General features: G+C 43.8%; 1 protein-coding gene across 2 annotated transcripts in view; it reads right to left on the bottom strand.

The window, feature by feature from the left end:
* Nucleotides 1-9,339: 9,339 nt before the first annotated feature.
* The window catches only part of LOC122793263 (protein regulator of cytokinesis 1-like), a 1,295,879-nt gene continuing 1,280,473 nt past the window's right edge, over nucleotides 9,340-24,745 (bottom strand). For both annotated transcript variants that reach the window (XM_044061121.1, XM_044061122.1), the window contains one exon: nucleotides 9,340-11,483. In XM_044061121.1, the coding sequence (XP_043917056.1) occupies nucleotides 11,412-11,483 (72 nt within the window). In that variant the 3' untranslated portion in view covers nucleotides 9,340-11,411. The remainder of the gene's footprint in view (nucleotides 11,484-24,745) is intronic.

Below are 24,745 nucleotides of genomic sequence, written 5' to 3'. Positions count from 1 at the left end.
ACCTGTGTTTGATTGACATGCTTGAGCCCACCACAGAAATTCTTTTTGCAGACATGGAATTAGTGGTATTATTGTTTCCAAACTGTGGCTGTGCTGAGACCATATGTTTTTCAGGTACCATTGTAGTTTCCTCATTTGCAGCTTTGCACATAGGATTAAGTAAGATGCAAGATGCCATGAATCCCAGAGCCTGCAGGATTTTCCTTGCAGTCAGCCTGGTGCAATTTGCTAGTGTTCTGAAATATTGTATTAGTTGCCCCTGCTTCTCTGGCGTGAGGTAGGCCATCTGGGTGTTTGTGTCCAAATTGGCACCCAGGAAAATTATCTTCCGAGAGGGTATTAGCCTTGATTTCATTTTGTTGACTGTGTATCCCAGAGATTTCAATAACATTATTACATAAGCCAGATGTTTCAGAAGAATATGCTTGCTGTCTGCTTGGATCAGGCAGTCGTCCAAATAGGGGTATATTTGTATCCCTTGAAGTCTGCAGTATGCAATTATTGATGCCAGGCATTTCGTGAATACTCTGGGCACAGTAGATAAGCCAAAGGGCAATGCAGAGAATTGATAATGGGTTGAACCTGAAAGAAATCTGAGGTACCTTCTGCAATTTTGTCTGATTGGGACATGCAGGTATGCCTCCTTGAGGTCCAATGTTACCAGTCAAGACTCCTTGCCCAGCATGGGAAGAAGTTGCTGTAGAGTGAGCATCTTGAATTTTGGTACGAATAGAAATGTGTTTAGAATGGATAGATCCAAAATAGGTCTCCAATCTTTTCCCTTCCTTGGCACCAGAAATAGCCTGGAACAAAAACCTTGACCTTGTTCGTGCATAGGTACCTCTTGAATAGCTTTCATATTTATGAGATCTGTAATTTGTTTTTGTGCCTCTGCCCTTTGTGTGGCAGGTTTGGCATGCCTCTCATTTTTGGAAGGGTGTGAAAATGGAATTTGTAGCCTCTGTTTATAATGTCCAGGATCCATTTGTCCTTTGTGACAACATGCCAGTTTTTTGAAAATAATGCCAGCTTTCCGCCTAAGGGGGCTGCCATTTGAAACCTGGTTGGCATGCAAAGGGGAAAGTCATTGGGTTTGCTTTCTGAAAGATGTTGTCCTCACCACCTCTTTGTGTAGGGGCTTGCCATTGTCTGCCTCTATACGATCCTTGGGATTGTCCTCTGCCCCTCGGGCGCCTGTATCTGCCTCTTTGGGGTTTGTCTTTGGCAGGAAAGGACCAGTTTTTGGAAGGCCAATTTCTACTAAAACGTGGGGGTTGAACCTGTAGAAATTCTTTCACAGTTTGCATTGATTTAGCCTTTTCCTCCATTTTCCTTAATACCTCCTCAGCATTAGCACCAAATAGTACATCCTTTTGAAGTGGGGCATCTAATAATTTAGCTTTGACATGATCAGGCAAGGCTTGTTCCTTGAGCCAGGCATGCCTACCTATGACTGATCCTGTAACAGCAGCTCTACATGAGGCCTCTAGAGCATCAAAACCACATTGTAAGGTATGCTTAACCACTTGTTCTGCACTATGCATCAAATCCTGCAACTCCAAGTCTGGTTGTTCAGGTTGTGACATTTTACTCTTCAATTGTGATAACAAAAACTGTTGGTATTTTAGCATATGAAACTGACAGTTTAAGGCCCTCATGGATAAGGTAGCAGAGGTATATACCTTTTTTCCCCACTTTTCTAAGGATCTGGAATCTCTCTCAGAGGGCAATGGAGGCCTTAACTCCCTTGGGGCCCTGTGAGATGGTTTCTGGGTCAGCAGCATGGCTTTTGTAAAGAAATTGGTGTGAATCAGGAACCCTGTAGTACCCGTCAGGCTTAACTGGAGCTGGGGGTAGTGAGTCCGGGTTAAGGCAGGCCTCCGAGTAAACATCATCTAGTATGTCCAAGACAGGAGGTATAGCCAGAGGCCTATGCTGAGGTAACAAGAGAAATTCCCTGAGCCTTTTCTTGGAATCTGAATAATCCTGGCCTTCCCAGTGGAAGTGTTCCCTTAAGGTATGCAAAGTTTCCCCAAATGAGTAATCCTCAGGGGGGGCATACAGAAGGGATTGACTCCTCAGGGGGGGGCATACAGAAGGGATGGACTCCTCCGCATCAGAGTCTTCAAAAGGGGAGTAAGAATGTTCCTCATCATCAGAGTGCTCAGAAATAATGGAGCCCTGGTCAGAGGAGGGGGAATCTTCCTCCACTCTGGGACTTTTGTCCGGTGGGGGCTGAGAACCTCTGATTAGATTAATTAAATCCTCAGCCATTTTAAGCATCTGTTTCTTAGGCATGGGGCCTGTAGATGGGCCCTGTGTAGCTGGTCTCTTAGGGTGCAAGGATGCTTTAGACTTTGTGAAAGCCTTGGAGAAAGAAGAGGAAGGTCTGAAGACACCTTGAGTGGAGGTGGACCTGTCCACATTCTGAGTTTCAACGCCAAGAGTGGCTTCGGTATCTGTAGTTGGGGTGTGGGCTGAGGAGCCTGCGACCTCGGGTATAGGAGACACCGTCAAAGAAGTGTCGTCGGTAATCAGGGGCTGCGTAGTCGGCTTTGGCCTGGTGTCGGCAGAGGCCGCGGACCTCGTGTGTCGGTCTTTGTCTTTGCGTTTTTTAGACAAAACCGGAGTCGGAGTATCCGACGACATAGTATAGTTAAATGCTTCCCCAAAATAATGCTGGGCGAACTCCGCCCGACACTTAATAGTGCGTTTGTTGAATGTAGCACAAAAGCGACAGACCGAGACGTCGTGGTCTGGGCCTAAACAAGGTATACAGAGGGAATGGAAATCCTTATGCTGTATTTGCTTCCCACAAGAAATACAATTATTAACTTTGTCTGACATCGGTCTGAGGCAAGAAAAGTTTCCCCAACGGGGTACTTAGCTTTTAAGAAGACTTTGGTTTCCAAATTTCGTAATTTCAGGAGCTGGCCGACCGGCACTTACGAACTGCTTCTGCTTCGGGCACCGCGTGGCAAGAAAGACTGAAGAAAATGGCGTCGGCTGGTTCCTTTATACCCCTGTCGCACTGACGTCAGGGAAGAAGCGACGACGACCAATGCCGGACCTAGACTTTGGAATTCGGCCGACCGAGGACCCGCCTGACGGCAGGAGAACCCATCTGTTATGACTGCAGCTGTATGCACGATGAACATCTAGGAGGAGCGTGGATGCCCTGCAAGACTACTGTGGCAAAACCCGCTCTAGATTTAGAGTATAGTGGGAGGTGATAGTGCTTGGAGAAAGTGTGCACTGAACTCCAAGTGGCTGCTTCCAAAATGTCCTTGGTAGGGACCCCCCTGAGGAAAGCTGCAGAGGTAGCTGTGGCCCTGGTGGAGTGGGATCTGATGCATGCAGGCACAGTTTTGAGTAACAAAAGCATATGCAGTGGGCTATCCATTTTGAAATTGTCTGTTTGGAAATAGCCTTTCCTTGAGCACCTGTAGCATAGGACACAAAGAGTTGCTCGGATTTTCTGAATGGCTTTGTCCTGTCCAAATAACGAAGTTATCTGTGAATGTCCAAGTAATGTAGGAGTCTTTCCCCTTTGTTTTGTGGATTTGGATAAAAGGTAGGTAAGTGGATAGTCTGATTCAAAGCTACACCAGATACTACCTTTGGCATAAAGGTAGGGTTAGTTCGTAAGGAAACTCTGTCCTGATGGAAAATGATGAATGGTTGCACAGCCATGAGGGCCTGTAGCTCCGAAACCCTGCGTGGTTAGGTGATAGCCAGAAGAAAGGCTGTTTTCCATGACAAGTATTGTAGTTCTGTTGAAGAAGCTGGCTCAAAGGGAGGAAGGGTCAGCTTTTCCAATACGAAGTTGAGGTCCCAAGCAGGGACTGGTGGTTACCTTGGGGGTTTTATATTTTTTGCCCCTTTGAGGAACTGCCTTAAGAGAGGATGTGAGAATAAAGAAGGATCTGTGTTGTATTGTGCAGAAATGGCTGAAGCGTGGATCTTGATGGAGAAGGAAAGTCCACTGTTTAACATCTCTGCTAGGTACTGTAAAATTTGAGGTATATTTATTACCCAAGGATTCTGGCCCCTTTTCTTGATTCCAGGCACAAAATCGTTTCCATTTGGTGGAGTAGGCTTTTCTAGTATAAGGTCTTCTGGCCTCCAAGATGACATCCTGCACCTCCTTGGAGAGGAGAGTCTGTTGGGAAATCAAGGAATTCTCCATGCAGCTAGATTTAGGGTTTTGAGCTGGCTGTGAAGGGTTTTGTAGTTGTGCTGGTACAACAGAAGAGGGACTAGAGGTAGGATCCATGGTGGGGAATGTGTCAGGCTCTTCAGGAGCGGATACCAGTGTCGTCTTGGCCAGTCTGGAGCAATGAGAATCATTTGCGGTGCCTCTGCTCTGGCTTTTAATAGAACTTTGTGCAGCAGAGGAAGAGGCGGGAAGGCATAAACCGTCAATGTTGTCCAATTGAAAATGAGTCCATCCACTTTCCAGGCCTGTGGATGATAGGTCCTTGAACAAAATTTTTTCAACTGGTAATTTCTATGGGTAGCAAAGAGATCTATGTCTGGCTGTCCCCATGCCCGAGTTATCTTTGTGAAAACTTGAGGATGCAACTTCCATTCGTGTGGATCAGTCATATTTCTGCTTAGGTTGTCTGCTAGTGTGTTTTCCTTCCCTGGCAGGAATTGTGCCTGTAGTTGAATTTGCAATTCCAGTGCTGTGTTCCATAGGGTCATGGCTTGCCTGCACAGGGGGTATGAATGAGTTCCCCCCTGTTTATGTACCACATCACTGTGGTGTTGTCTGTCCTTATCAATAGCTGGCCTGGATGCAGTAGGTCTTTGAAGGTCATAATAGCATTTTGCACGGCTAGCATTTCCTTTTGGTTGATGTGTAGGTGCTTCTCTTTTTGGGACCATTTTTCCTGAATGCACTGATCTGTCATGTGTGCTCCCCAGGCGTAGTGTGAGGCGTGTGTCGTGATGATTTAAGTTGCTTGAGGTACACAGAAAGGGAGACCTGTGTTTCTTTGGCATGCTTGAGCCCACCACAAAAATTCCTTTTGAAGGCATGGAATGAGTGGTATAATTGTTTCCAAGCTGTGGCTGTGTTGAGACCATACGTTTTTTAGGTACCATTGAAGTTTCCTCATATGCAGCTTTGCACATGGGATTAGTAGGATGCAAGATGCCATGAATCCCAGAGCCTGCAGGACTTTCCTTGCAGTTAGCCTGGTGAAAGTTGCCATTTTGCTGAAGTATTGAGACAGTTGCCCTTGTTTGTCTGGCGTGAGGTAGGCCATCTGGGTGGTTGTATTCAAGCTGGCACCCAGGAAAATTATTTGTTGAGAGGGTATTAGTTTTGATTTCTTTTTGTTGACTGTATATCCCAGGAAGTTCAACAGTTTTATTACAAACGCCAGGTGCTGCAGTAGTACGTCCTTGCTGTCCGCTTGGATCAGGCAGTCGTCCAGATATGGGTAGATTTGTATTCCTTGTAGTCTGCAGAAGGCGATTACAGATGCCAGGCATTTCGTAAACACTCTGGGCGCAGTAGATGAGCCAAAGGGCAATGCGGAGAATTGGTAATGGGTTGAACCTGCAAGAAATCTGAGGCATCTTCTGCAATCTTGTCTGATAGGGACATGCAGGTATGCCTCCTTGAGGTCCAATGTTACCAGCCAAGACTCCTTGCCTAGCATGGGAAGCTGCTGCTGTAATGTGAGCATCTTGAATTTTGGCACCTGTAGATATGTGTTTAGGATGGATAGGTCTAAGATAGGTCTCCAATCTTTGTCTTTCCTTGGTACCACGAATAGTATGGAATAAAACCCCTAACCTTGTTCTTTTGCAGGTACCTCTTGAATCACTTTCATGTCCATGAGAGCGGAAATTTGTTTTTGTGCCTCTGCCCTTTGATTTTGTGGCAGGTTTGGCATGCCTCTCATTTTTGGAAGGGTGTGAAAGTGGAACCTGTAGCCTCTGTCTATAATGTCCAGAATCCATTTGTCTTTTGTAACAATATGCCAATTTTTTGAGAATAATGCCAGTTTTCCGCCCAAAGGTGCTGCCATTAAAGCTTTGCTTGGCAGGTGTAGGGGGAAGTCATTGTGTCTGTTTTCTAAATGACTGATCTATCTTCTCCACCTCTTGGGGTTGGTGCTTGCCACTGTCTGGCTCTGAACGATCCTTGAGGTTGCCCTCTACCCCTTGGGTGTCTGTATCTGCCCCTTTGAGGTCTGTCCGTGGCTGGAAAGGACCAATTTTTTGAAGGCCAGTTTCTGCTTGAAACGTGGAGGTTGTACCTGCAGGAAATCTTTCACTGTTTGCATTGATTTCACTTTTTCCTCCATTTTCTTTAGTACCTCCTCAGCTTTAACACCAAACAATACATCTTTTTGAAGAGGTGCATCTAATAATTTAGCTTTGACATTATCTGGTAAGGTTTGCTCTTTGAGCCAAGCATGCCTACGTATAACAGACCCAGTAACAGCAGCTCTACATGAGGCCTCTAAAGCATCAAAACCACACTGCAAGGTATGTTTACCCACTTGCTCTGCACCATGCAACAAATCCTGCAACTCTTTTAAATCTGGTTGTTCTGGTTGTGTCATTTTGCTTTTCAACTGAGATAACAAAAACTGTTGATACTTTAACATATGGAATTGACAGTTTAATGCCCTCATGGTTAAAGTGGCCGAGGTATACACCTTTTTCCCCCACCTTTCTAAAGCTCTGGAATCTCTCTCTGAAGGTAATGGGTTTTTAGCTGTAGAGGCCTTAATTCCCTTGGGACCCTGTGAAATAGTTTCTGGGTCAGCAGTATGGCTTTTATATAGGAACTGGTGAGAGTCAGGAGCCTGGTAATACCGGTCTTGTTTAACAGGGGCTGGAGGTAAAGAATCTGGATTAAGGCTGGCTTCTGTGTACACATCATCCAATATATCTAAAACAGGAGGGATAGCCAGGGGCCTATGCTGGGGGGAGCAGAAGAAATTCCGAGCCTTTTCTTGGAATCTGAGTAATCTTGGCCTTCCCAGTGAAAATGTTCCCTCAATGTATGCAGGGTTTCCCCAAAAGAGTAGTCCTCGGGGGGGAGACCGAGGGAATAGACTCCTCAGTATCAGAGTCTTCGAAAGGTGAATAGGCGTAATCCTGGTCCTCAGTGTGTTCTGAGGTAATAAGAAGCTTGATCTGAGGAAGGGTAGTCTTTCTCTAATTTGGGTCTTTTGTCAGAGGGGGGTTGAGAACCCCTGATAAGAGTAATCAAATCCTCAGCCATTTTAAGCATCTGCTTTTTAGGCATGGGGCCTTGAGAGGAGGTCTGAGGACCCTGTTTTTTGGTTTTCATGGCTGCTTTAGATTTAGTGAAAGCTTTAATAGAGAAGGAGGAAGGCCTGAAGACACCTTGGGAAATGGCAGGCCTGTCTAAGTTCTGAGTTTCCCCGCCAATAGTGGCATCGGTATCTGCAGTAGGAATGGGGACCGAGGAGCCTGCGACCTCAGGTACTAAAAACACCGGTAATGTAGTGTCATCGGTACTCAGGGGCTGCGTAGGCACCTCGCTGAGAACCAGCGAACCAGTAGTCGGCCGAAGCGTGGTCTCAGTAGTCGGTGCGGACCTCTGATGTCGGTCCTTATCTTTGCGTCTTTTGCTCAAAACTGGAGTCGGAGTATCCGACGACGTGATTTAATTAAATTTTTTGCCAAAATAATGAAGGGCGAACTCCGCCCGGCGCTTAATAGTGCGCTTGTTGAATCTAGCACAAAAATGGTAGGCCGAGACATCGTGGTCTGGGCCTAAGCAAGGTATACAGAAAGAGTGGAAATCCTTATGCGGTATTTGCTTCCCACAAGAAATGCAATTATTAACTTTGTCTGACATCGGTCTGAGGCAAGAAAAGTTTCCAACGGGTACTTAGCTTTCAAGAAGACTTCGGCTGAAATACTTTCATAAATCTCAGGAGCTGGCCGACCGGCACTTGCGAACTGCTTCTGCTTCGGGCACCGCGCGGCAAGAAAGACTGAAGAAAATGGTGTCAGCTGCTTCTTTTATACCCCTGCCGCACTGACGTCAGGGAAGAAGCGACGACAACTGATGCCGAACCTAGACTTTGGAATTCGGCCAACCGAGGACCCGCCTGACGGCAGGATAACCCATCTGTAATGACTGCAGCTGTATGCACGATGAACATGCACGATGAACATCCACTCTATTGAATAACAGAATTATTTTAGCCAAGAATTAGCAAAAAATTTTCCACAAAAAAATGACTTTTTCAATACTTAGCCACAGCCAAGTCGAGACCACGTCCGAGGTCTACAAGCGGCAAACGAGATCTGGGGATGTGGAGCAGTGTATTCTGGGATACCATCTTAGCCCAGCCAATCAAAGACTTTCGAGCTAGTAGATAGGCAGAGTCAGAGCAGACAATCGGCTCTGAACCCACAAGTGAAGAATGGAGGCGAGATAGGACTACATAACATCCAATTTTCAGCGGAGGCCCGGGAAGAAAAGCTCCAGATGCATGCTTTTGTAACGTGGGAGAAAACCGGAGTACCCAGAGAAAACCCACACGAATGCAGGGAGGACATGCAGACTCCGCGCACAGGAGGCACTCCTGCTGAGAATCAAATCGGAGAGCCTCTTGCTATAAGGTGACAACTCTACCACAGTGCCATTTTTAGAAAGTTTCTGCAGCTTCTGACTAGCTCTCTGCTATATAGGGGGAAAAAGCAACTTTTGTGAGCTTTGTTTCAAGTTGCTAAATTAGAGTGTCTGTTATGAGCAAGGCACAGCAAGAATAGACATATGTATGGGAAATGTGCATTACAAGCACATTGATTTAGAAGAGAAGACATCTTTATGAACAAAGCTTTGTTATGAAGACACTAAATAAATACATATAAATATATACACAATGAAACTAGAATACATTGCCTTCTATGAACATTTTTTTAGAAAAAATTCTAAGATTTTAATAAGCGAAACTAGAAAAAAAAGTTCAATATCAAAACAGGCAGTTGAGGATATTCCCAGCCAAGTTACTGTTTCTCAACAGTGAGGAGAGATGTTGGCACATACGTTACTTTACATGGCAGCTCACACTTCTGCAAATCAAAAGTTATACTGTCACCAGACCAACATTTACCATAAGGAAACAGGACCACTGTGAAGGAGCAATCACTGCAGCTGTGCTGGGCAGTATAACTGCAATATTATGGTCAACTACTAATGAGACCATCACCAAAGAAAAAGTTAATACCTGGGTTGGGAATAATGCCCATTTAAAAAGAAAAAACCCTGTAAAATTAACTCATCAGGAAATTGTGTAAATCATCAGGTAAAGAGAAAAGAACAAATCCACATATTTGAACAATTAATTTATTGAAATGGAATATACATATAAATATATACACACAATGAAACTGGAATTACAATTCATTTGGTGGACTTTTTTTGAAAATTAAAAAAAAAAAACACAGATATGTTAAAACCATAAACACCAAATTTACAGATATATTTTTTCAGTGATCTCAGAACAATGTCTTAAGGAGTCGGCAAACCAAGCATTTTACACACCCTTGTTTATGAACATGGTTTAAATGTTGCACTGTTCTATTTAAAGGGCTATACTACTGCTTCAATAAAAGCAATGCTTTAAACTAGATTAATGCCGAACAGGGATAACGTAATGTGTGCCAAGAGTGGTCCTGTCATTTTTATACCTGCTTAAGGGGCAACTTAACCCAGCTGTCAAGTCAAACCCCAACTGCCAAAGGCTTTTCACTTTAATCTCCCCCGAAAAATGACAACTAAAAACACAATTTAAGAATTTTCCCCCATTTCTTGTCTGACTTGATATGGCAGCCTGTGTGAACATGATGCGTCAAATACCAGAGTATGTCACATCACACAGAAGGGAATTCAATGAGTAAGGGCAGACCGGATTTACAGCATCAAGCATTTACAGCTTCAAGGAAACAGTCATATACTGTGACACAACCATGTTTAAGGGATTAAAAACACAGACTTGGAAATGCTTCCAAGTCAGTCTAAGTGAGAACTGGCAGTCAGATCTTAGTAAAAGCACCGAGTGATGTACAACTTCACATTTCAGCCTGAGACAAGTTTAAAAGTAATTCAGCAACTCTTCCAGGGCATTCAAAACTCATAAAAAACTGCTCAGGAGCTTAATAAAACAAAGTGAATTAATGAATAAGAAACTGACACTCCAGAAATAGAAGGTGAAAGCAGTAACAACTCCAGAGTGCTGACAATGTAAATTAATGGCAAGACAAGACAACTGAACTCTGTTCACTGTATGTAGTAGATTTGGCTATGAAAAAAACATGTTCCTATGAAAGCTCTCATCAGGTCAGTTTGGGCACAAATAACATATTGCCCACAGAGTGATTTACAGGCATTAGCATTGCACAGAAGACCATGTAAAATAACATTTTCAGCTTTTAGGAAGAGTTGGTACTTTGGTGCATCAGACTGGTCTCCTACCTGTAAGGAAACTCAAGGAAACTCAAGAATCTGGACAATATACACAAATACACTAATTAGTTCTCATAATTCTGGAGATCTTGTGCAGTACAAAATATGCTGACAAGCCTTCTGGAAACGCAAGACTTCAAACTACTGCAGGGAAGGTATACTAGTAGAATCCTAGAGACGTAGGGCTGATTTTTTTAAAGCAGTTGCAACAAAATAAACAGGAGTGGTAAAGTATCATTCAACACCTTGTGTAAGCTGTTTGAAAGGAATTAGATCTAGTACCATCTGAGAGTTAATGCCACTGGCTAACACCTTTTATACACCAAGTGTGATTAGAATGCAAAGTACCAAAATCCCAAGCAGCAGACATAGTAGTCAGATTCAATTGGTGTTGGAGTGGTAGGAGGCAAGTGTACCTTACACTTGCAAATTTTTAACCAGTCATCTTCTTGTTCAGCATGTAAACCAACCACCACGAACATAAAGGGGAAAACAAAAGACTACATCACTATCTACACAGCACAAAGACTTCAAGGTGAAACAAAACAGGAAAAGTACAAACAAAACAGGATAAGTACAAGAACACCATCTAAAATGGGAAACTGAATAATCAAAATGTGCATTTCATAACCTGCTCAGTCTCCAGAGGATTAAAAACGTACTGAAGGAAAGTGCAATGTTTTATACTGGATAAGACTTTTTAAAATGATCTACTCAGTGTAATGCTGTATATAATACTTAAAGTGCAAAGTTATTTTACAGTAAAACTAAGCACATCTGCAAAGTATATTTTTGCATCATTTACCAAATAACTTGATGCTTCTCCAGTAAGCCAAATGATCTGGTATTTAGTTTGCACCCCAGCTACAACATTAATATAACAAACTAGAAAGTACTTTCTTCTTTGGCAGAATTATTCAGTCTTCCTAAGTCCAAGTCACACCTTTTCCTCATCAACTGTTGAGTTGAGCAGACCACTTGAACTTGAAGATTTCTTTGTATGTTCACTCTGGAAGTAAATCATATGCATTAACATCATTTGAAAGTAACACATGACCTACAGGTATACTTGTCCATTTTACAAGGAAATTCCATTGGAAAAACAGTATCATGAGCCACAGTCTTATGAATCTTTTAGAGTAGATTTACTGTTTGGGATTGTCTAAGATAGCAGAGGTTTAAATGCCTACACAGGCACAACTAGTAAGCCAGAGCAACAGAACCTAAAATGAACTCACTTAAGCAAGCATTGGATGTCCATAACCATACAGCATTATTAAATGTGTGGCTAATCATATGACTGAAAAAGGTGAAGTGTTTGGAAGAGGCTACCAGCACTTACCTCAAAAATTACCACCACCTACGACTATATGTAAACTCCATTCATCTGCTCACTGTGTGATGGTAAAACCAGCTCCTGTAGCATACATGGATAAATTCCTAACTATGGTCTAGATGACCAAAGACCGATTAGCACTTCAGGAATGTGACAGAGATAAGTGGTGAATGGGCAGTAGTACAAGAAGCAGTCATGCAGTGCGATCAAGCCATTTCAGCAGTAGCTCTCATTACAAGTGCACAGGAGCAGGCACATACACTGATGCATTTCTGAAAGGTAGGCTGCGGTAGCGTTGTCACCTCACAGTAAGACGCTGTCCGGTTCGATTCTCAGCTAGAGCGTCCTCTGCGTGGAGACATGCGTGAATGGGCATACCTTCGTTGAAGGTTGTGCGTCAGGCCTGGCAAGCTGGTACGTAAAAATCAGCTGCCAATCATTAGCGGAGTTCCGCTGTGGTGACCCCTAACCGGGAAAAACCGAAAGACACAAACAAACAAGGAGTTGGCCACAAATATATACACCCTCTCTGATGGGATGCCAGTACAGTCAAGTGAGGCTGCCTGTATGACAGTCCCTCCCTAGCCAGCTCTCAATCACAGTGGAGAATACCAGGCTTTGAGGGGGGGGGAGGTGAATGGGCATAGCTGATGGAGAGCTTGATTAGTATGTGTAGTGGGGAAGTATGCAGGGAAAAAAACAGATGGTTGGGCATATGCATCCAGGTTGTGAGTAGCTTTTTCTGGTACTGTTCCCACACTGGTGAAAAATAGGTAGATAAAATAGTCTTGAATTCAGCATCCAGTTTAGGACCCACTCACATTTCCTTTACAAATGACATTTCCTTATGGAATATAGCTCAGATCCTGTAAGTAAAAGTGATGGTCACCAGAAAAAAAAAAAAAAAGTTCCCAGGAGAATTCAGTGCTGCTGCTGAAAATGCATAAAAGGTAAACAGTAATGTTAACCAAAGTCCAAATCCATCCAGAAGGAATTTAGTGTTGGACCAAGATGCAGCACTCCTTTACACAACTGCCTGACCAGCCAGAATGGAATCCTACAATCCACATGGTAAAGAGCTGACAAACTATGAGCACAGGTGGAAAAAAAGACTGAAAAAGAACAGTTGCTCAAAACAACCTGCAGCTGTCTAGGGTAAGATTAGATATCAGTTGGATTTTCAGTATGGTGACTTGCTAAGTCAACAGGAGACATGCCACTCCATATTGGCAGTTAACTATCACAAATAAATTATAGCAGTTTACCATGGGGGAAAAAAACAGCTCCCAGGTTAACCTGCAGAGTGTTTGAATGTTTAATAAATAAGAGAAAACAGACTGGCAAAGAATGTGTTGAGACAATGAAAACGGTACAGAAAGCCTCCAGACTCATATCACAAGTGACAACAGAAGCAATATGGCAGGAGGGTGAAAACACATCAAGTGAGCACTCCATGGTTAAGTGTGATAAGAATGTGGAGTTGTAGGCATATTTCAAAGTGAATGAAGCAAGACTAGACTAGGCTGAAGCCAAACTCTGACCTAGAAGACAGATCCAGGAGAAAAAAATATAAAAAATAGTGGGGATACCAGAAATCTATAAAGGAGGGCACTGTAAACATGCACTCCAAGAGCTATTACATAAGTGGATGCAAATACCTTCTGTAATCTGAAAATAGAAAATGTCCCCACCAGGCACCACAGAGACTGGATAGAGAATGCAGTGGGAGACAAGACACGCATTACAACCAGGTGGGCAGACTTTCACACTAAAAGACAGTATCCTGGCCATGACTTGGCAGGCCAGGAAAACTAATGGTGGGAGATAAAGTTCCTACATTGACAGAGATTTTTTTATTTGTAACAAGGCAAAAGGGGATGGGTGGCTTTTGTGCCAGTAATGAACAGCAGGGGTTAAGATGGCATATGCTATAATCCAGTCGGTATTTGGATCTTCATACAGAAGCATGCTTAACCAAAGGCAGTATTGGAGACACAGCAATGACCAGTGAATGCACACGGTGGATAGGGTGGAAGGAAGAAGTGCAGAGAAAGGAGGGGGGAATCAGGAGGAGAGAGACTGGAGCAGATGGAAATAGGCCCAATTCAAAAGGATGCAGATGTTTAATGAAAGCACAAAGTACAAGCAGCAATGAGAGTTGGGAAGTGAAAACAAGAACATGGAATGAGGGGAACAGACAGAGGATCCAGAGACACAATGCGAAGTCTATGACATAATGGTATTTGTGCATGATGATAGTGGAAGAGGCTAAATACAAGAAAGGAATGAAAAAAGTACAGACACTGAATGCATTTGTATAAACACCTGCCAGAGTTCAGGTTGAATAACCCATAACCTGCAAAGAATAAAAGAGCAGCAAATACCACAGCAACAGATACTGAACCAAAAGTATAATGTATGGCATACTGTAAATGTGACTGTTTAACAAGTGAGCATATTACAGTAACTAAGAATGCTTTATATAGCTCCATGAAAAGGTCTCTGGCAAGTCACAAGACTAAATCTGCCTCTGGACAGTGCATGAATAATACATATTAAGTATTGGGCCCTATCTAGGGATGTGGGACCTGACAGATGATGCAAAGTAAATCAATCATTAGCACTTAATTGTGTGCAGTGGGCACCGGGTTGCAAATCTCTGATAATCTTTTACAACAAAGTGTTTGTGGTAGATTTGGCTATGCTAAAAGACCCCATCAAACACAAAGCAGACTAAACCAATAAGCGTGAGCAGTATGTGGAAAAAAGATGCATTGCATTTGCTACAATTGTATTATCCAAAATTTCTACTAGAAGCGAGATGAGTTATGTGCTATTTGGTAGTCAAATCTCATGCTAATTACATGTCCAAATTTTTAGCTGGATGTTCATATGTCTTGAGGACCTTTGTTCCTGCTTTCGTCTGCAGGTGAAGTATGCAGGAGACTATCACTTGGGTTGCAAGAACTACTGTTGCACAGACAATAACATGCTAAAGGGTGTAAGTGAAGGGCAGGAAGAGAACTGTAAAATAATGGAACTGGACAATACTCAAGTCTAGTGACAGCAGGAAAGTCAGAGAGGCATGAACAGTGAGCACACAAATAAGATGAAGAAGGGGCTGAGAGGGAGGATTAAACAGAGGAGGAATGCAAATAATTGCAGAGATGACATGCTGAACTGTATAATATAAAAAGCAACTGCTAGACGAAAGCAGATCAATGGCAAGAAGTTAAACTCCAACAAGGGAAGTTGGTGCTGTATATGTATGTACACAGTTGTGGGTATGGAAATTGTCAGAATTAATGTTGTTAAATATAACGTTCTTGGCAATAAACGCTATGGAAGCAGCTCAATATGAAGTTAAGGTTAGGCTGAGGGGGAAGTAAAAGGGATAGGCAGTACGACTGTACTGGATAAGAGGATCAAAAGCTTGAGTATAATTGTTCACTTGACAAAAAGAGGAATCAAGTCACACAAGTAGAAAACGATGAGACAGCAAGGATTTACAGGTGGGGATGGGTATCTAGGACAACAGAGAGGTGGCAAACAAAAACAAGACTATAAACAGATGACAAACCTGACAAATGCAACTGTACAGCAAGTTAAAGACTGCTACATGGAATGTCAGTGGCCTGACATACTATACCAGACTGTGAAGATATGTAAAGAGGAGGAAAGCAAACAGTAATTCAGGAACCCCACTTTTGGGAGGTGAAGTAAAAGGGTGGGATATAAAGTGAAGGCTACAGTGACGGAAGACAAGCATGTATGGTGGTCTGAGTTCAAAAGGGACTTGCCAAATGAATTTGAGGAGAAAACTGAGGTTATAAACGAAATATATGTGGGATTAAACTGATAGGTTGTAGGGGGGAAAGAATGCCCATTATAGCGGTCTACCTCCCACCCAAACAAATACTAAAACACAGAAAAATTCTAGTTAAAATACTAAAGTTCCAGGAAAGATTATGTTTGGTGATGGGGGACTAGAATGTAATGGCAAGTAGAGATTTGGATAGAGGCCCCCAGAAGATTAAAGGTACAAAAAGAGGGAGAAATACCTGGGACAATTTATGATACAAGTGGGATGGTTAGAGATCTGATTGATAGGCAAGAAGAAGGTGAGAGAAAGAGGACATACATTTTATTCATACAGATATGCAAGTTGGTTCAGATTACATTGAGTACATCAGCACAGAGAACAAGCAAAAAGTTATGAAAATATAGTATTTGAGTTTTTTCCATTTGCAGATCACAACATGCTGGTCAATTATAACCCTTAAAATGCAAGAACAGGACATGCAGAGACAGTAGAGATTTCTTGATTTACTGAAAATTAAGGCTGAAGGAAATTTGTAGGATGGGTGAAAAGAGGAGTGGGGGGGGATATAAAAGAGGAGCTGGGGAGGGGGGCACAGGCCAATAGCATAGCAAAGACATTTACGAGATCTATGATGGAAAAGTCGAGAAAGTACAGTTGTGTACACCAACATAGATGTTAGAGTGTATTCACTGTTGCAGTCCTCACACATGGGTTATCTGCCTGCAGATAGCCCTCAGTCGGCCCGAATATCAGAGTCTTGGGATTTCTGCGTCGGATGCTGTCACTTCTTCCATGACTGTCAGGTCGTCAGGGGTATAAAACATGCAGCCGATGCCATTACATCAGTTTTTCTTGCCCCAGATGTCAGGAGCCCCCAAAATAGGAAGCAATTACATGGTATGGAACACCTCCAGTAAAAAGCAAATACCATAGCCATAAGATATGGCCAAAAAGAGTAAAGGCAGAAAGCATAGAGAAGTCAGGGGGCTGGAGGGAGGGTAACCAGGACTGCAACAGTACACACCTGTACTATGTTCTTAGTGTTTCACTGTTGCAGTCATCACACTTGGGTTGATTCCCAAAGATAAGGAAGGGTGGAGGCAGTCAAGAAGTATTAGGGCTGGCTAGCAGGCCTTGCAAGACTGCTGTGGCAAATCTAGCTCTGGATTTAGAAGAGACAGATAAGTGGTAATGCTTGGTGAAGGTGTGTACAGAACTCCAGGTTGCAGCTTCCAGGATGTTCCTGGTAGGGACTCCCCTGAGAAATGCTGAAGAGGTTGAGGTAGCCCTAGTGGAATGAGTTTTGATCCCCTGTGGGATAGGTTTTCCATGGTGTTTGTAGCAGAAATGGATGCAGTGTGCTATCCATTTGGAAATGGTTTGCTTTGAAATGGCCTTGCCCTCTGCCCCTGTAGCAAAGCCGACTAGCAGCTGGTCAGTTTTTCTGAAAGGTTAGTCCTATCAAGGTAGAACCTGAGCTGTCTGTGCACGTCCAAGGAGTGCAGGATCCTTTCACCTTTATTCTGAGGATTATGGAAAAAGGTTGGTAAATGGATGGATTGGTTTACAGCCACACTGGATACCACCCTTGGGCATAAATGATGGGTTAGTCCTAAGGGATACCCTGTCCGCATAGAAAATAATGGAGTTCCACAGCCATAAGAGCCTGTAACTCAGACACTCTTCTTGCTGAAGTGATGGCTAGAGATAAGGCCGTTTTCCAAGAGAGGAATTTTAACTCTGCTGTAGCAGCAGGCTCAAAAGGGGAAAGCGTGAGCTTCTCTAGAGTAAAGTTAGGTCCCAGGCAGGAGTGGGAGCTCTCCTCAGGGGTCTTAAATTGTTAGCTCCTCTCAGGAACTGTTTGATCAGAGGGAGAAAGAAGATGGGTGGCTCAGTATTGTAATGAGCTAAGATGGCAGAGGCATGAATCTTAACTGATGAGGATAGGCCTTTGTGGAGTAGCTCTGCTAGGTAATAAAGGATTTGAGAAAAGGTGGGTATGGCTGTATCCTTTTCCTTGAGACTGGCTCCAAGAACAGTATCTTTTCCAGTTTTCTGAATAGGATTTCCTAGTACTAGGCCTCCTGGCCTCAAGGATGACATCTAGCACCTGTTTGCTGAGGTTGCTGGTGGTGTATTCAGGGAATAAGCCAGGCTGCAAGGTTCAGCATTTGCAACTGAGGATGCAAAATCTGTCCCTCCTGCTGGGACAGCAGAGAGGGGGTCTAATGTAGGTGGCCAGGGTGACACTGCTGTCAGACTGCATATGAGTGGGTACCAGTGCTGGTGTGGGCAGTCTGGTGCAATAAGGATGGTCCTTGGCCTGTCCTGTTTGATCTTGAGTAGTATTTTTGAGAGGAGGGGCAGAGAGGGAAAGGCATAGATTGAGAGGTTTTCCCATGTTAAGGAAAAGGCATCCACTTTCCATGCTTGGCTGTGGGGATTTCTGGTGCAAAATTTGCTTAATTGATGGTTTTGTGGGGAAGCAAAGAGGCCCACCTCTGGTGTCCCCCCACCTGTGGATTAGAAGTTTGAATGAGCTGGGTTCCAGTTTCCACTCGTATGGGTCCAGTACATTTCTGCTTAAGTAGTCTGCCAGTGAATTTTGTTTGCCTGGCAGGAATTGAGCTTGCAGGTGCACTTGATTGCTCAAGGCTGTGTTCCACAGGGCCATGGCTAACCTGCAGAGTGGGTAGGAATGAGTTCCCCCCTGCTTGTTTATGTACCACATAACTGTGGTGTTGTCAGTCTTTATCAAGAGTTGTCCTGGAAGGATAAGGTATTTGAAGGTTGTCAGTGCATACTGTACAGCTAACATTTCTTATTGATTGATACATTTACCTGCCATGTGAGCCCCCCATACATAGTCTGACGCATCTGTTGTCAGGGTTTGGGTGGCGAGGGGTTGAGTGAAAGGGAGTCCCTTGTTGTGGTTGCAAGCCTCTGCCCACCAAAGGAACTCCGTCCTTAGATAAGGAATGATAGGAATCAGTGATTCCAGGTCCTGAGAATGTTGACACCAGAGACTTTGTAAGTACCACTGAAGTTTCCTCATATGCAGTCTTGCATATGGTAGTAGAAGAATGCATTAGGCCATGAACCCTAGGGCTTGCAGTATTTTTCGTGCAGACAGCTGGGTTTTGGTGGCAAGTAGTTTGAAGTAATGTGTCAAATAAACTTGCTTTTCTGGAGTGAGGAATGCAATCTGGGAAGTTGTGTTCAAGCTTGCTCCCAGGAATACAATCTTTTGGCTGGGTACCAGATGTGATTTCTTTTCGTTGATGGTATACCCCAGAAAAGTTAGGAGTCTCTCTACAAAAGTCAGGTGCTGAAGTAGCAATTCCGGACTGTCCGCCTGAATCAGGCAAATGTCCAAGTATGGGTAAATATGAATATTTCTCTGCCTGCACTATGCAATGGCTGGAGTCAGGCACTTTGTGAATACCCTGGGCGCAGTAGATAAGAGAGCTGATAGTGCATAGAGCCTGCCCCGAAACGTAGATATTTCCTGCAAGATTCCCTTATGGGGATGTGCAGATAAGCTTCTTTTAAGTCTAGGGTGACCAGCCAGGAGTCTTGGCTAGCATAGGAAGCAGCTGAAGTGTAAGCATTCTGAATTTTGGTACCACCAGGAAGGTGTTGAGAATGGACAGATCCAGGATAGGGGGCAGAGAGTTCTTTTCTGGGCACCAGGAACAGTCTGGAGTAGAAACCCTGTCCCCTTTGCTCTACTGGAACAGGCTGAATAGCTCTGATACTGAGAACAGAAAGTACCTGCTTTTGAGCTTCTGCCCACTGGTTTGGAGGAAGGTCTGGCAACCGCTTGGGGTTGGTAGCGAGTGGAAGTAGAATCTGTATCCCTGGGATACAATGTTTAGGACCCATTGGTCCTGGGTAATATACTTCCATTTGTTTTGCATGCAGGGCGAGTTTTTTTCCAAGGGGTAGGGGTACAAGTACTTGGGCATGGCTGGGAAGGATGATAGACAAGTCATTGTGAACTTTTTCCATAAGGGGACGGCTTACCACTCCCTGTTTTTGAGGTGGGAGCAGTCTATTGTTTAGATCGCTGCATACCCTGAGACTGTAGTCTTTGTGGTCTGTTGCCCCTGGGTTTGGACTGAGGTGGTCTGGGAGGGACTAGAAAGGGCCAGTTTTTAGAAGGCCAAAGCCTACTGAATCTAGGTGGCTGTACCTGTAAGAAATCACAGTTTGCATAGATTTAGCTTTTTCCTCCATCTTTGTAAGAACTTCTGCTTTTGTGCCGAACAAACATTCTTGGTTTAATGGAGCATCTAGTAATTTTGCTTTGACATGGTCTGGCAGGATTTGCTCCTTCAGCCAAGCATGCCTTCTCAGCACAGACCCAGTGACAGCAGCCCTGCAAGATGCTTCTAAGGCATCAAAACCACACTGCAAAGTATGTTTACTATTTGGGTTTGCCGAATGCATTAACTTGTAAATCTTTACTTTCTGCACAATCAGGACTCAACATTTTTTGTTTAATTAGTTCCATAATATGCTGCTGGTACTTCAACATGTGAAACTGGCAATTTAAAGCCTTGATGGCAAGAGTTGCAGAGGTATATACCTTCTTACTCCATCTGTCTAAAGCCCTAGAATCCCTGTCTCAAGGGGTAGGAATTTTGGTTGTAGTAGCCTTAATATCTTCATGTGCCTGGGAAATGGTCTCTGGGATCTATAGTGGGATTTTTAAAGAGAAATTTGGGAGTCAGGTATTCTGTAGTACCATTCAGGCTTTCTAGGACCTGGTGGTAAAGTATCAGGGGTAAGACTGGATTCCATGAAGACATCTACAATATCCAGGACAGGGGGTATAGCTAGAGGCCTGTGCTGAGGCAAGTCCAAAAATTCTCTGAGTCTCTTTTTGGACTGTGGGTAGTCCTGGCATTCCCAGTGGAAATGCTCTCTTAAAGTATGCAAGGTTTCACCAAAAGAAAAGTCCTCTGGAGGGGAGGCAGAGGGAAAGGAATCCTTTGACTCTGAATCCTCATAGGTAGATAAGGGCATGTCCTGGTAATCAGAGGGATCACAGTCAACGCACTCATGGTCTGTAGAAATGGAAGGAAAAATCAATTCAGTGTCTTTTAGAGGGCGAAGGCTGGCTTCCCCTAATTAAAGTAATAAGGTCTGCAGCCATTCTAAGCATTTGTTTCTGTGGCATGGGAGCTTGATAATGCACTTTGGTTGTTAGTTTCCTAGGAGTAGTGCAAACTCTGGGCCTGAGAAACTCAGTAGTTTTAGTCAGAAATGAAGTAGTCTGTTTAATACGATCAGAAGGTCTGAATGCACCCTCAGAAGCCGGTGCCTGCACAGCAGCTCTGGACCTATCCAAGGTAGAGACATCCGCAGGTTCCATAGTCGAAGCACCTCGCGGCATACCGGACTCCGAATGGGTCTCAGTAGAGGCCTGCAAATCTGTAGAAGCAGGTATCAGGGGCTGCAAAGGTGTCTCACTGAGTTCCAGCGTGCTGGCAACTAGCTTAACAAAAGCGTCGTCAGCAGTTTTGGACCTATGCGGTCTGTTTCTGGCTTTATCCTTATGTTTTTTTCAGAAGCTCTGTAGTCGGATGGCTTATTGAAGCCATTTTGGAATACGGAGAAAGACAGCAAAAGAATTTAGCGACAAAGATATCCCGAATACAAATAGTTCGGGCATTAAACAAGGCACAAAACAGACAGCGAGGAACATCGTGGTCAGGGCTTAAACAGGTGACGCAATAAGAATGAAAATCTCTGAGGTATTTGCTTTCCACAGGCAAGACAATTGTTAACTTTTTCTGACATCGGTTAGAGCAAGAAAAAAGGATCCCCAACTGGGTACTTAGCTTTAGAAGACTTCAAGTTTGAAACTCTAAAAACTAAAATTTCAGGTAGTGGCTGACCGGCAGTTGCGAATTGATTCTGCTTCGGGCTCCCGTGTGGCAAGAAAAGCTGATGTAATGGCATCGGCTGCATGTTTTATACCCCTGACATCGTGGAAGAAGTGACCGCATCAGACGCAGAAATCCAATGAATCGGGCCGATCGAGGGCTACCTGCAGGCAGATAACCCCAAGTTTGATGACTGCAACAGTGAAACACGAAGAACATGTGCAAGATAGGAAGGGTTTGGTAACTGAAGAGAAAGGTAGAAATAAAAAGGAAACTTAAGAGGTGGGAGGATGAAAAAATGTTAGAGTGAGGATGGAAAAAGTAGTTTTGTACCTACCATAAATGTAGATGTCCGAGAGGCATGCATCTGCAGTCCTTACAAATGGGTTGTCCTGTCATCAGGCAGCCCTTCGGTCGGCCGGATTCCAAAGTCTGGGTCTGGCCTCGGCTGATGTCGCACTCCACCCGACGTCATAGCTGCAGTTATTCGGGTATAAAGGTATCAGCCGACGCTATTTTCCTCAGTGTTTCTTGCCCCAGATGCCAGGTGCCCTCTAGGAAGGCTAAATTTGGATAAATGCAAATGGTTCCAAATAGTAGAGAGCAAACAAAAAATAAGCATGTATGTACATATATACAAACAAATACACCATAATAGATTCCTCCAGCTAGCTAGAAGATGGGCAAATACCCTAGGAGTACCACAGAGGGGAAGGAGGGTGGGTAATCCTGACTGCAGATGCATGCCTCTCGGACATCTACATTTATGGTAGGTACAAAACTGTACTATGTCCTTCAAGGATGCATCTGCAGTCTTTACAAATGGGTAGAATACCATAGCCAAACTGGGGGAGGAGGAGAAATAAGATTATGGTGTAGTTAAGATCCCTTGCAAAAGAGCAGTTGCAAAACCTGCTCGGGATCTGGAGTATAAGGGTAGATTATAATGCTTGGCAAATGTATGCACGGAGCTCCAAGTAGCAGCCTCTAAAATGTCTTTGGTAGCCACTCCTCGTAAAAAAGCTGTGGTAGTGGCTGTAGCTCTTGTAGAGTGAGGTCTGATGTTTTCTGGAGTTTTCTTCCCATGGTGAGAGTAACAAAATCTAATGCAATTTCCTATCCACTTAAAGATTGTCTGTTTTGAAATTGCTTTTCCTTCCATTCCTGTTGCATATGCTACCAGTAGCTGGTCAGTTTTTCTATTGCTCTTGGTCCTGTCCAGGTAGTAGCGTAGTTGTCTATGTACATCCAAGGTATGTAACAGTCTTTCTCCCTTGTTCTGTGGGTTGGGAAAGAATGTAGGCAGGTGGATAGCTTGGTTTAAGGATACCCTGGAGACCACCTTTGGCATAAAAGTAGGATTAGTTCTCATGGACACTATCTTGATGGAAGATAAGGAAGGGCTGTACTGCCATTAATGCCTGTAGTTCAGAAACCCTTCTTGCTGAAGTGACTGCAAGCAGGAAAGCAGTTTTCCATGATAAGTACTGTATTGCTGCTGGCTCGAAAGGAGGTAGTGTCAACTTTTCTAACACAAAGTTCAAGTCCCATGCGGGCAATGGTGGCTTCCTAGGTGGCTTTACATTTTTAATTCCTCTCAGAAACTGCCTGAGCAGAGGATGTGAAAAGACTGGAGGGTCCATGTTGTATTCTGCTGAGATAGCTGATGCATGAATCTTAATGGAAGAATAGGACAGGCCATTGTGGAAGAGCTCTGCCAAGTATTCCAGGATGTTAGCTATGTTTACCAGTGACACATTTTCTCCTTTTGTTGTACTCCAAATGAGGTATCTTTTCCATTTTGCTGAATATTTTTTTCTTGTTGAGGGTCTGCGAGCCTCCAAGATAATGTCCTTAACCCTTTGAGATAATTCTGGGTTATTTTGTCTTGTGCAATGTTCCAGGCAGCCAGTTGCAATGTTTTTAGGTTTGGATGCAAGGTTTTGAAGTTGTTCTGTGTTAACAGTAAGGGAACTAGGGGCAGAGGCCATATTTGTTCCCGAGACATACTCCTCAGTAATGGGTACCAATGTTGACTCGGCCAGTCTGGAGCTATCAGGATGATCCTTGGACGGTCTTCTTTGATCTTCAATAGCACCTTGTGCATCAAAGGAAGAGGAGGGAATGCATATGCTGTCAGGTTTTTCCAACTGAAAGATAGGGAGTCCACCTTCCAAGCAAGTGGGTGGTATGTATGTCCTTGTGCAGAATTTTTTCAATTGGTGGTTGTGTGGGGATGCAAATAAGTCTATTTCTGGTAGTCCCCATTTCCCTGTAATGGTTTTGAAGATGTCTGGATGCAGCATCCATTCGTGGGCATCCGTGGTAGTTCTGCTTAGGATGTCTGCCAGTATATTTTCTTTTCCTGGTACAAATATTGCTTGTAACTGAATGTTGTAGCTCAGGGCCACATTCCAGAGGTCCATTGCCATCCGGCATAGAGGGTATGAATGCGTGCCTCCCTGTTTGTTGATGTACCACATAACTGTGGTGTTGTCCGTCCTTATCAGCAATTGACCCTGTTGAAGAAATGGTCTGAATGTCTGAATTGCAAATTTTACTGCCAGCATCTCCTTTTGATTTATGTGTAGGTGCAGCTGGTCTTGAGTCCATAAGCCTTGTATGCACTTGCCCAACATGTGTGCTCCCCAACCGAGGTCTGAGGCGTCCATTGTGATGGTCTGGCTTGGTTGAGGTCTGTGGAAGGGCAGTCCTTTGTTTGATTGACAGGCCTGCGCCCACCATTGGAATTCTTGCTTCAGGCATGGAATTATTGGAATTTGGGTTTCTAGGCTGTGCTTGTGCTGAGACCATAAATTCCTTAGGTACCACTGTAACTTTCTCATATGTAGCCTGGCATGTGGAATCAATATTATGCAGGATGCCATGTAACCCAGGGCTTGCAGGACTTTTCTTGCTGTTAGCTGGTCCTGCTTTGTTAATGCCATGAAGTAGAGAGGGAGGTGCTTCTGTTTTTCTGCTGTTAGGAATGCCATTTGGGTTGTTGTGTCCAGCTCTGCACCCAAGAAGGTTATCCTTTGGGATGGTATCAGCCTTGACTTTTTTATATTGACTGTGTATCCCAGGGCTTGCAGTAGATAAATGACCTTTTTCAAATCTTTTGTTAATTTGTTTTTGCTGTCCGCTTGTAACAGGCAGTCGTCCAGGTAAGGGTAAATCTGAATTCCCTGGATCCTGCAATGAGCCATTACTGATGC

The sequence above is a fragment of the Protopterus annectens genome, chromosome 2.part0 (assembly GCF_019279795.1).
Source record: "Protopterus annectens isolate FY-2018-M chromosome 2.part0, PAN1.0, whole genome shotgun sequence".
Lineage (NCBI taxonomy): Eukaryota > Metazoa > Chordata > Ceratodontiformes > Protopteridae > Protopterus > Protopterus annectens.
This window is presented reverse-complemented; position numbering and strand designations above follow the sequence as displayed.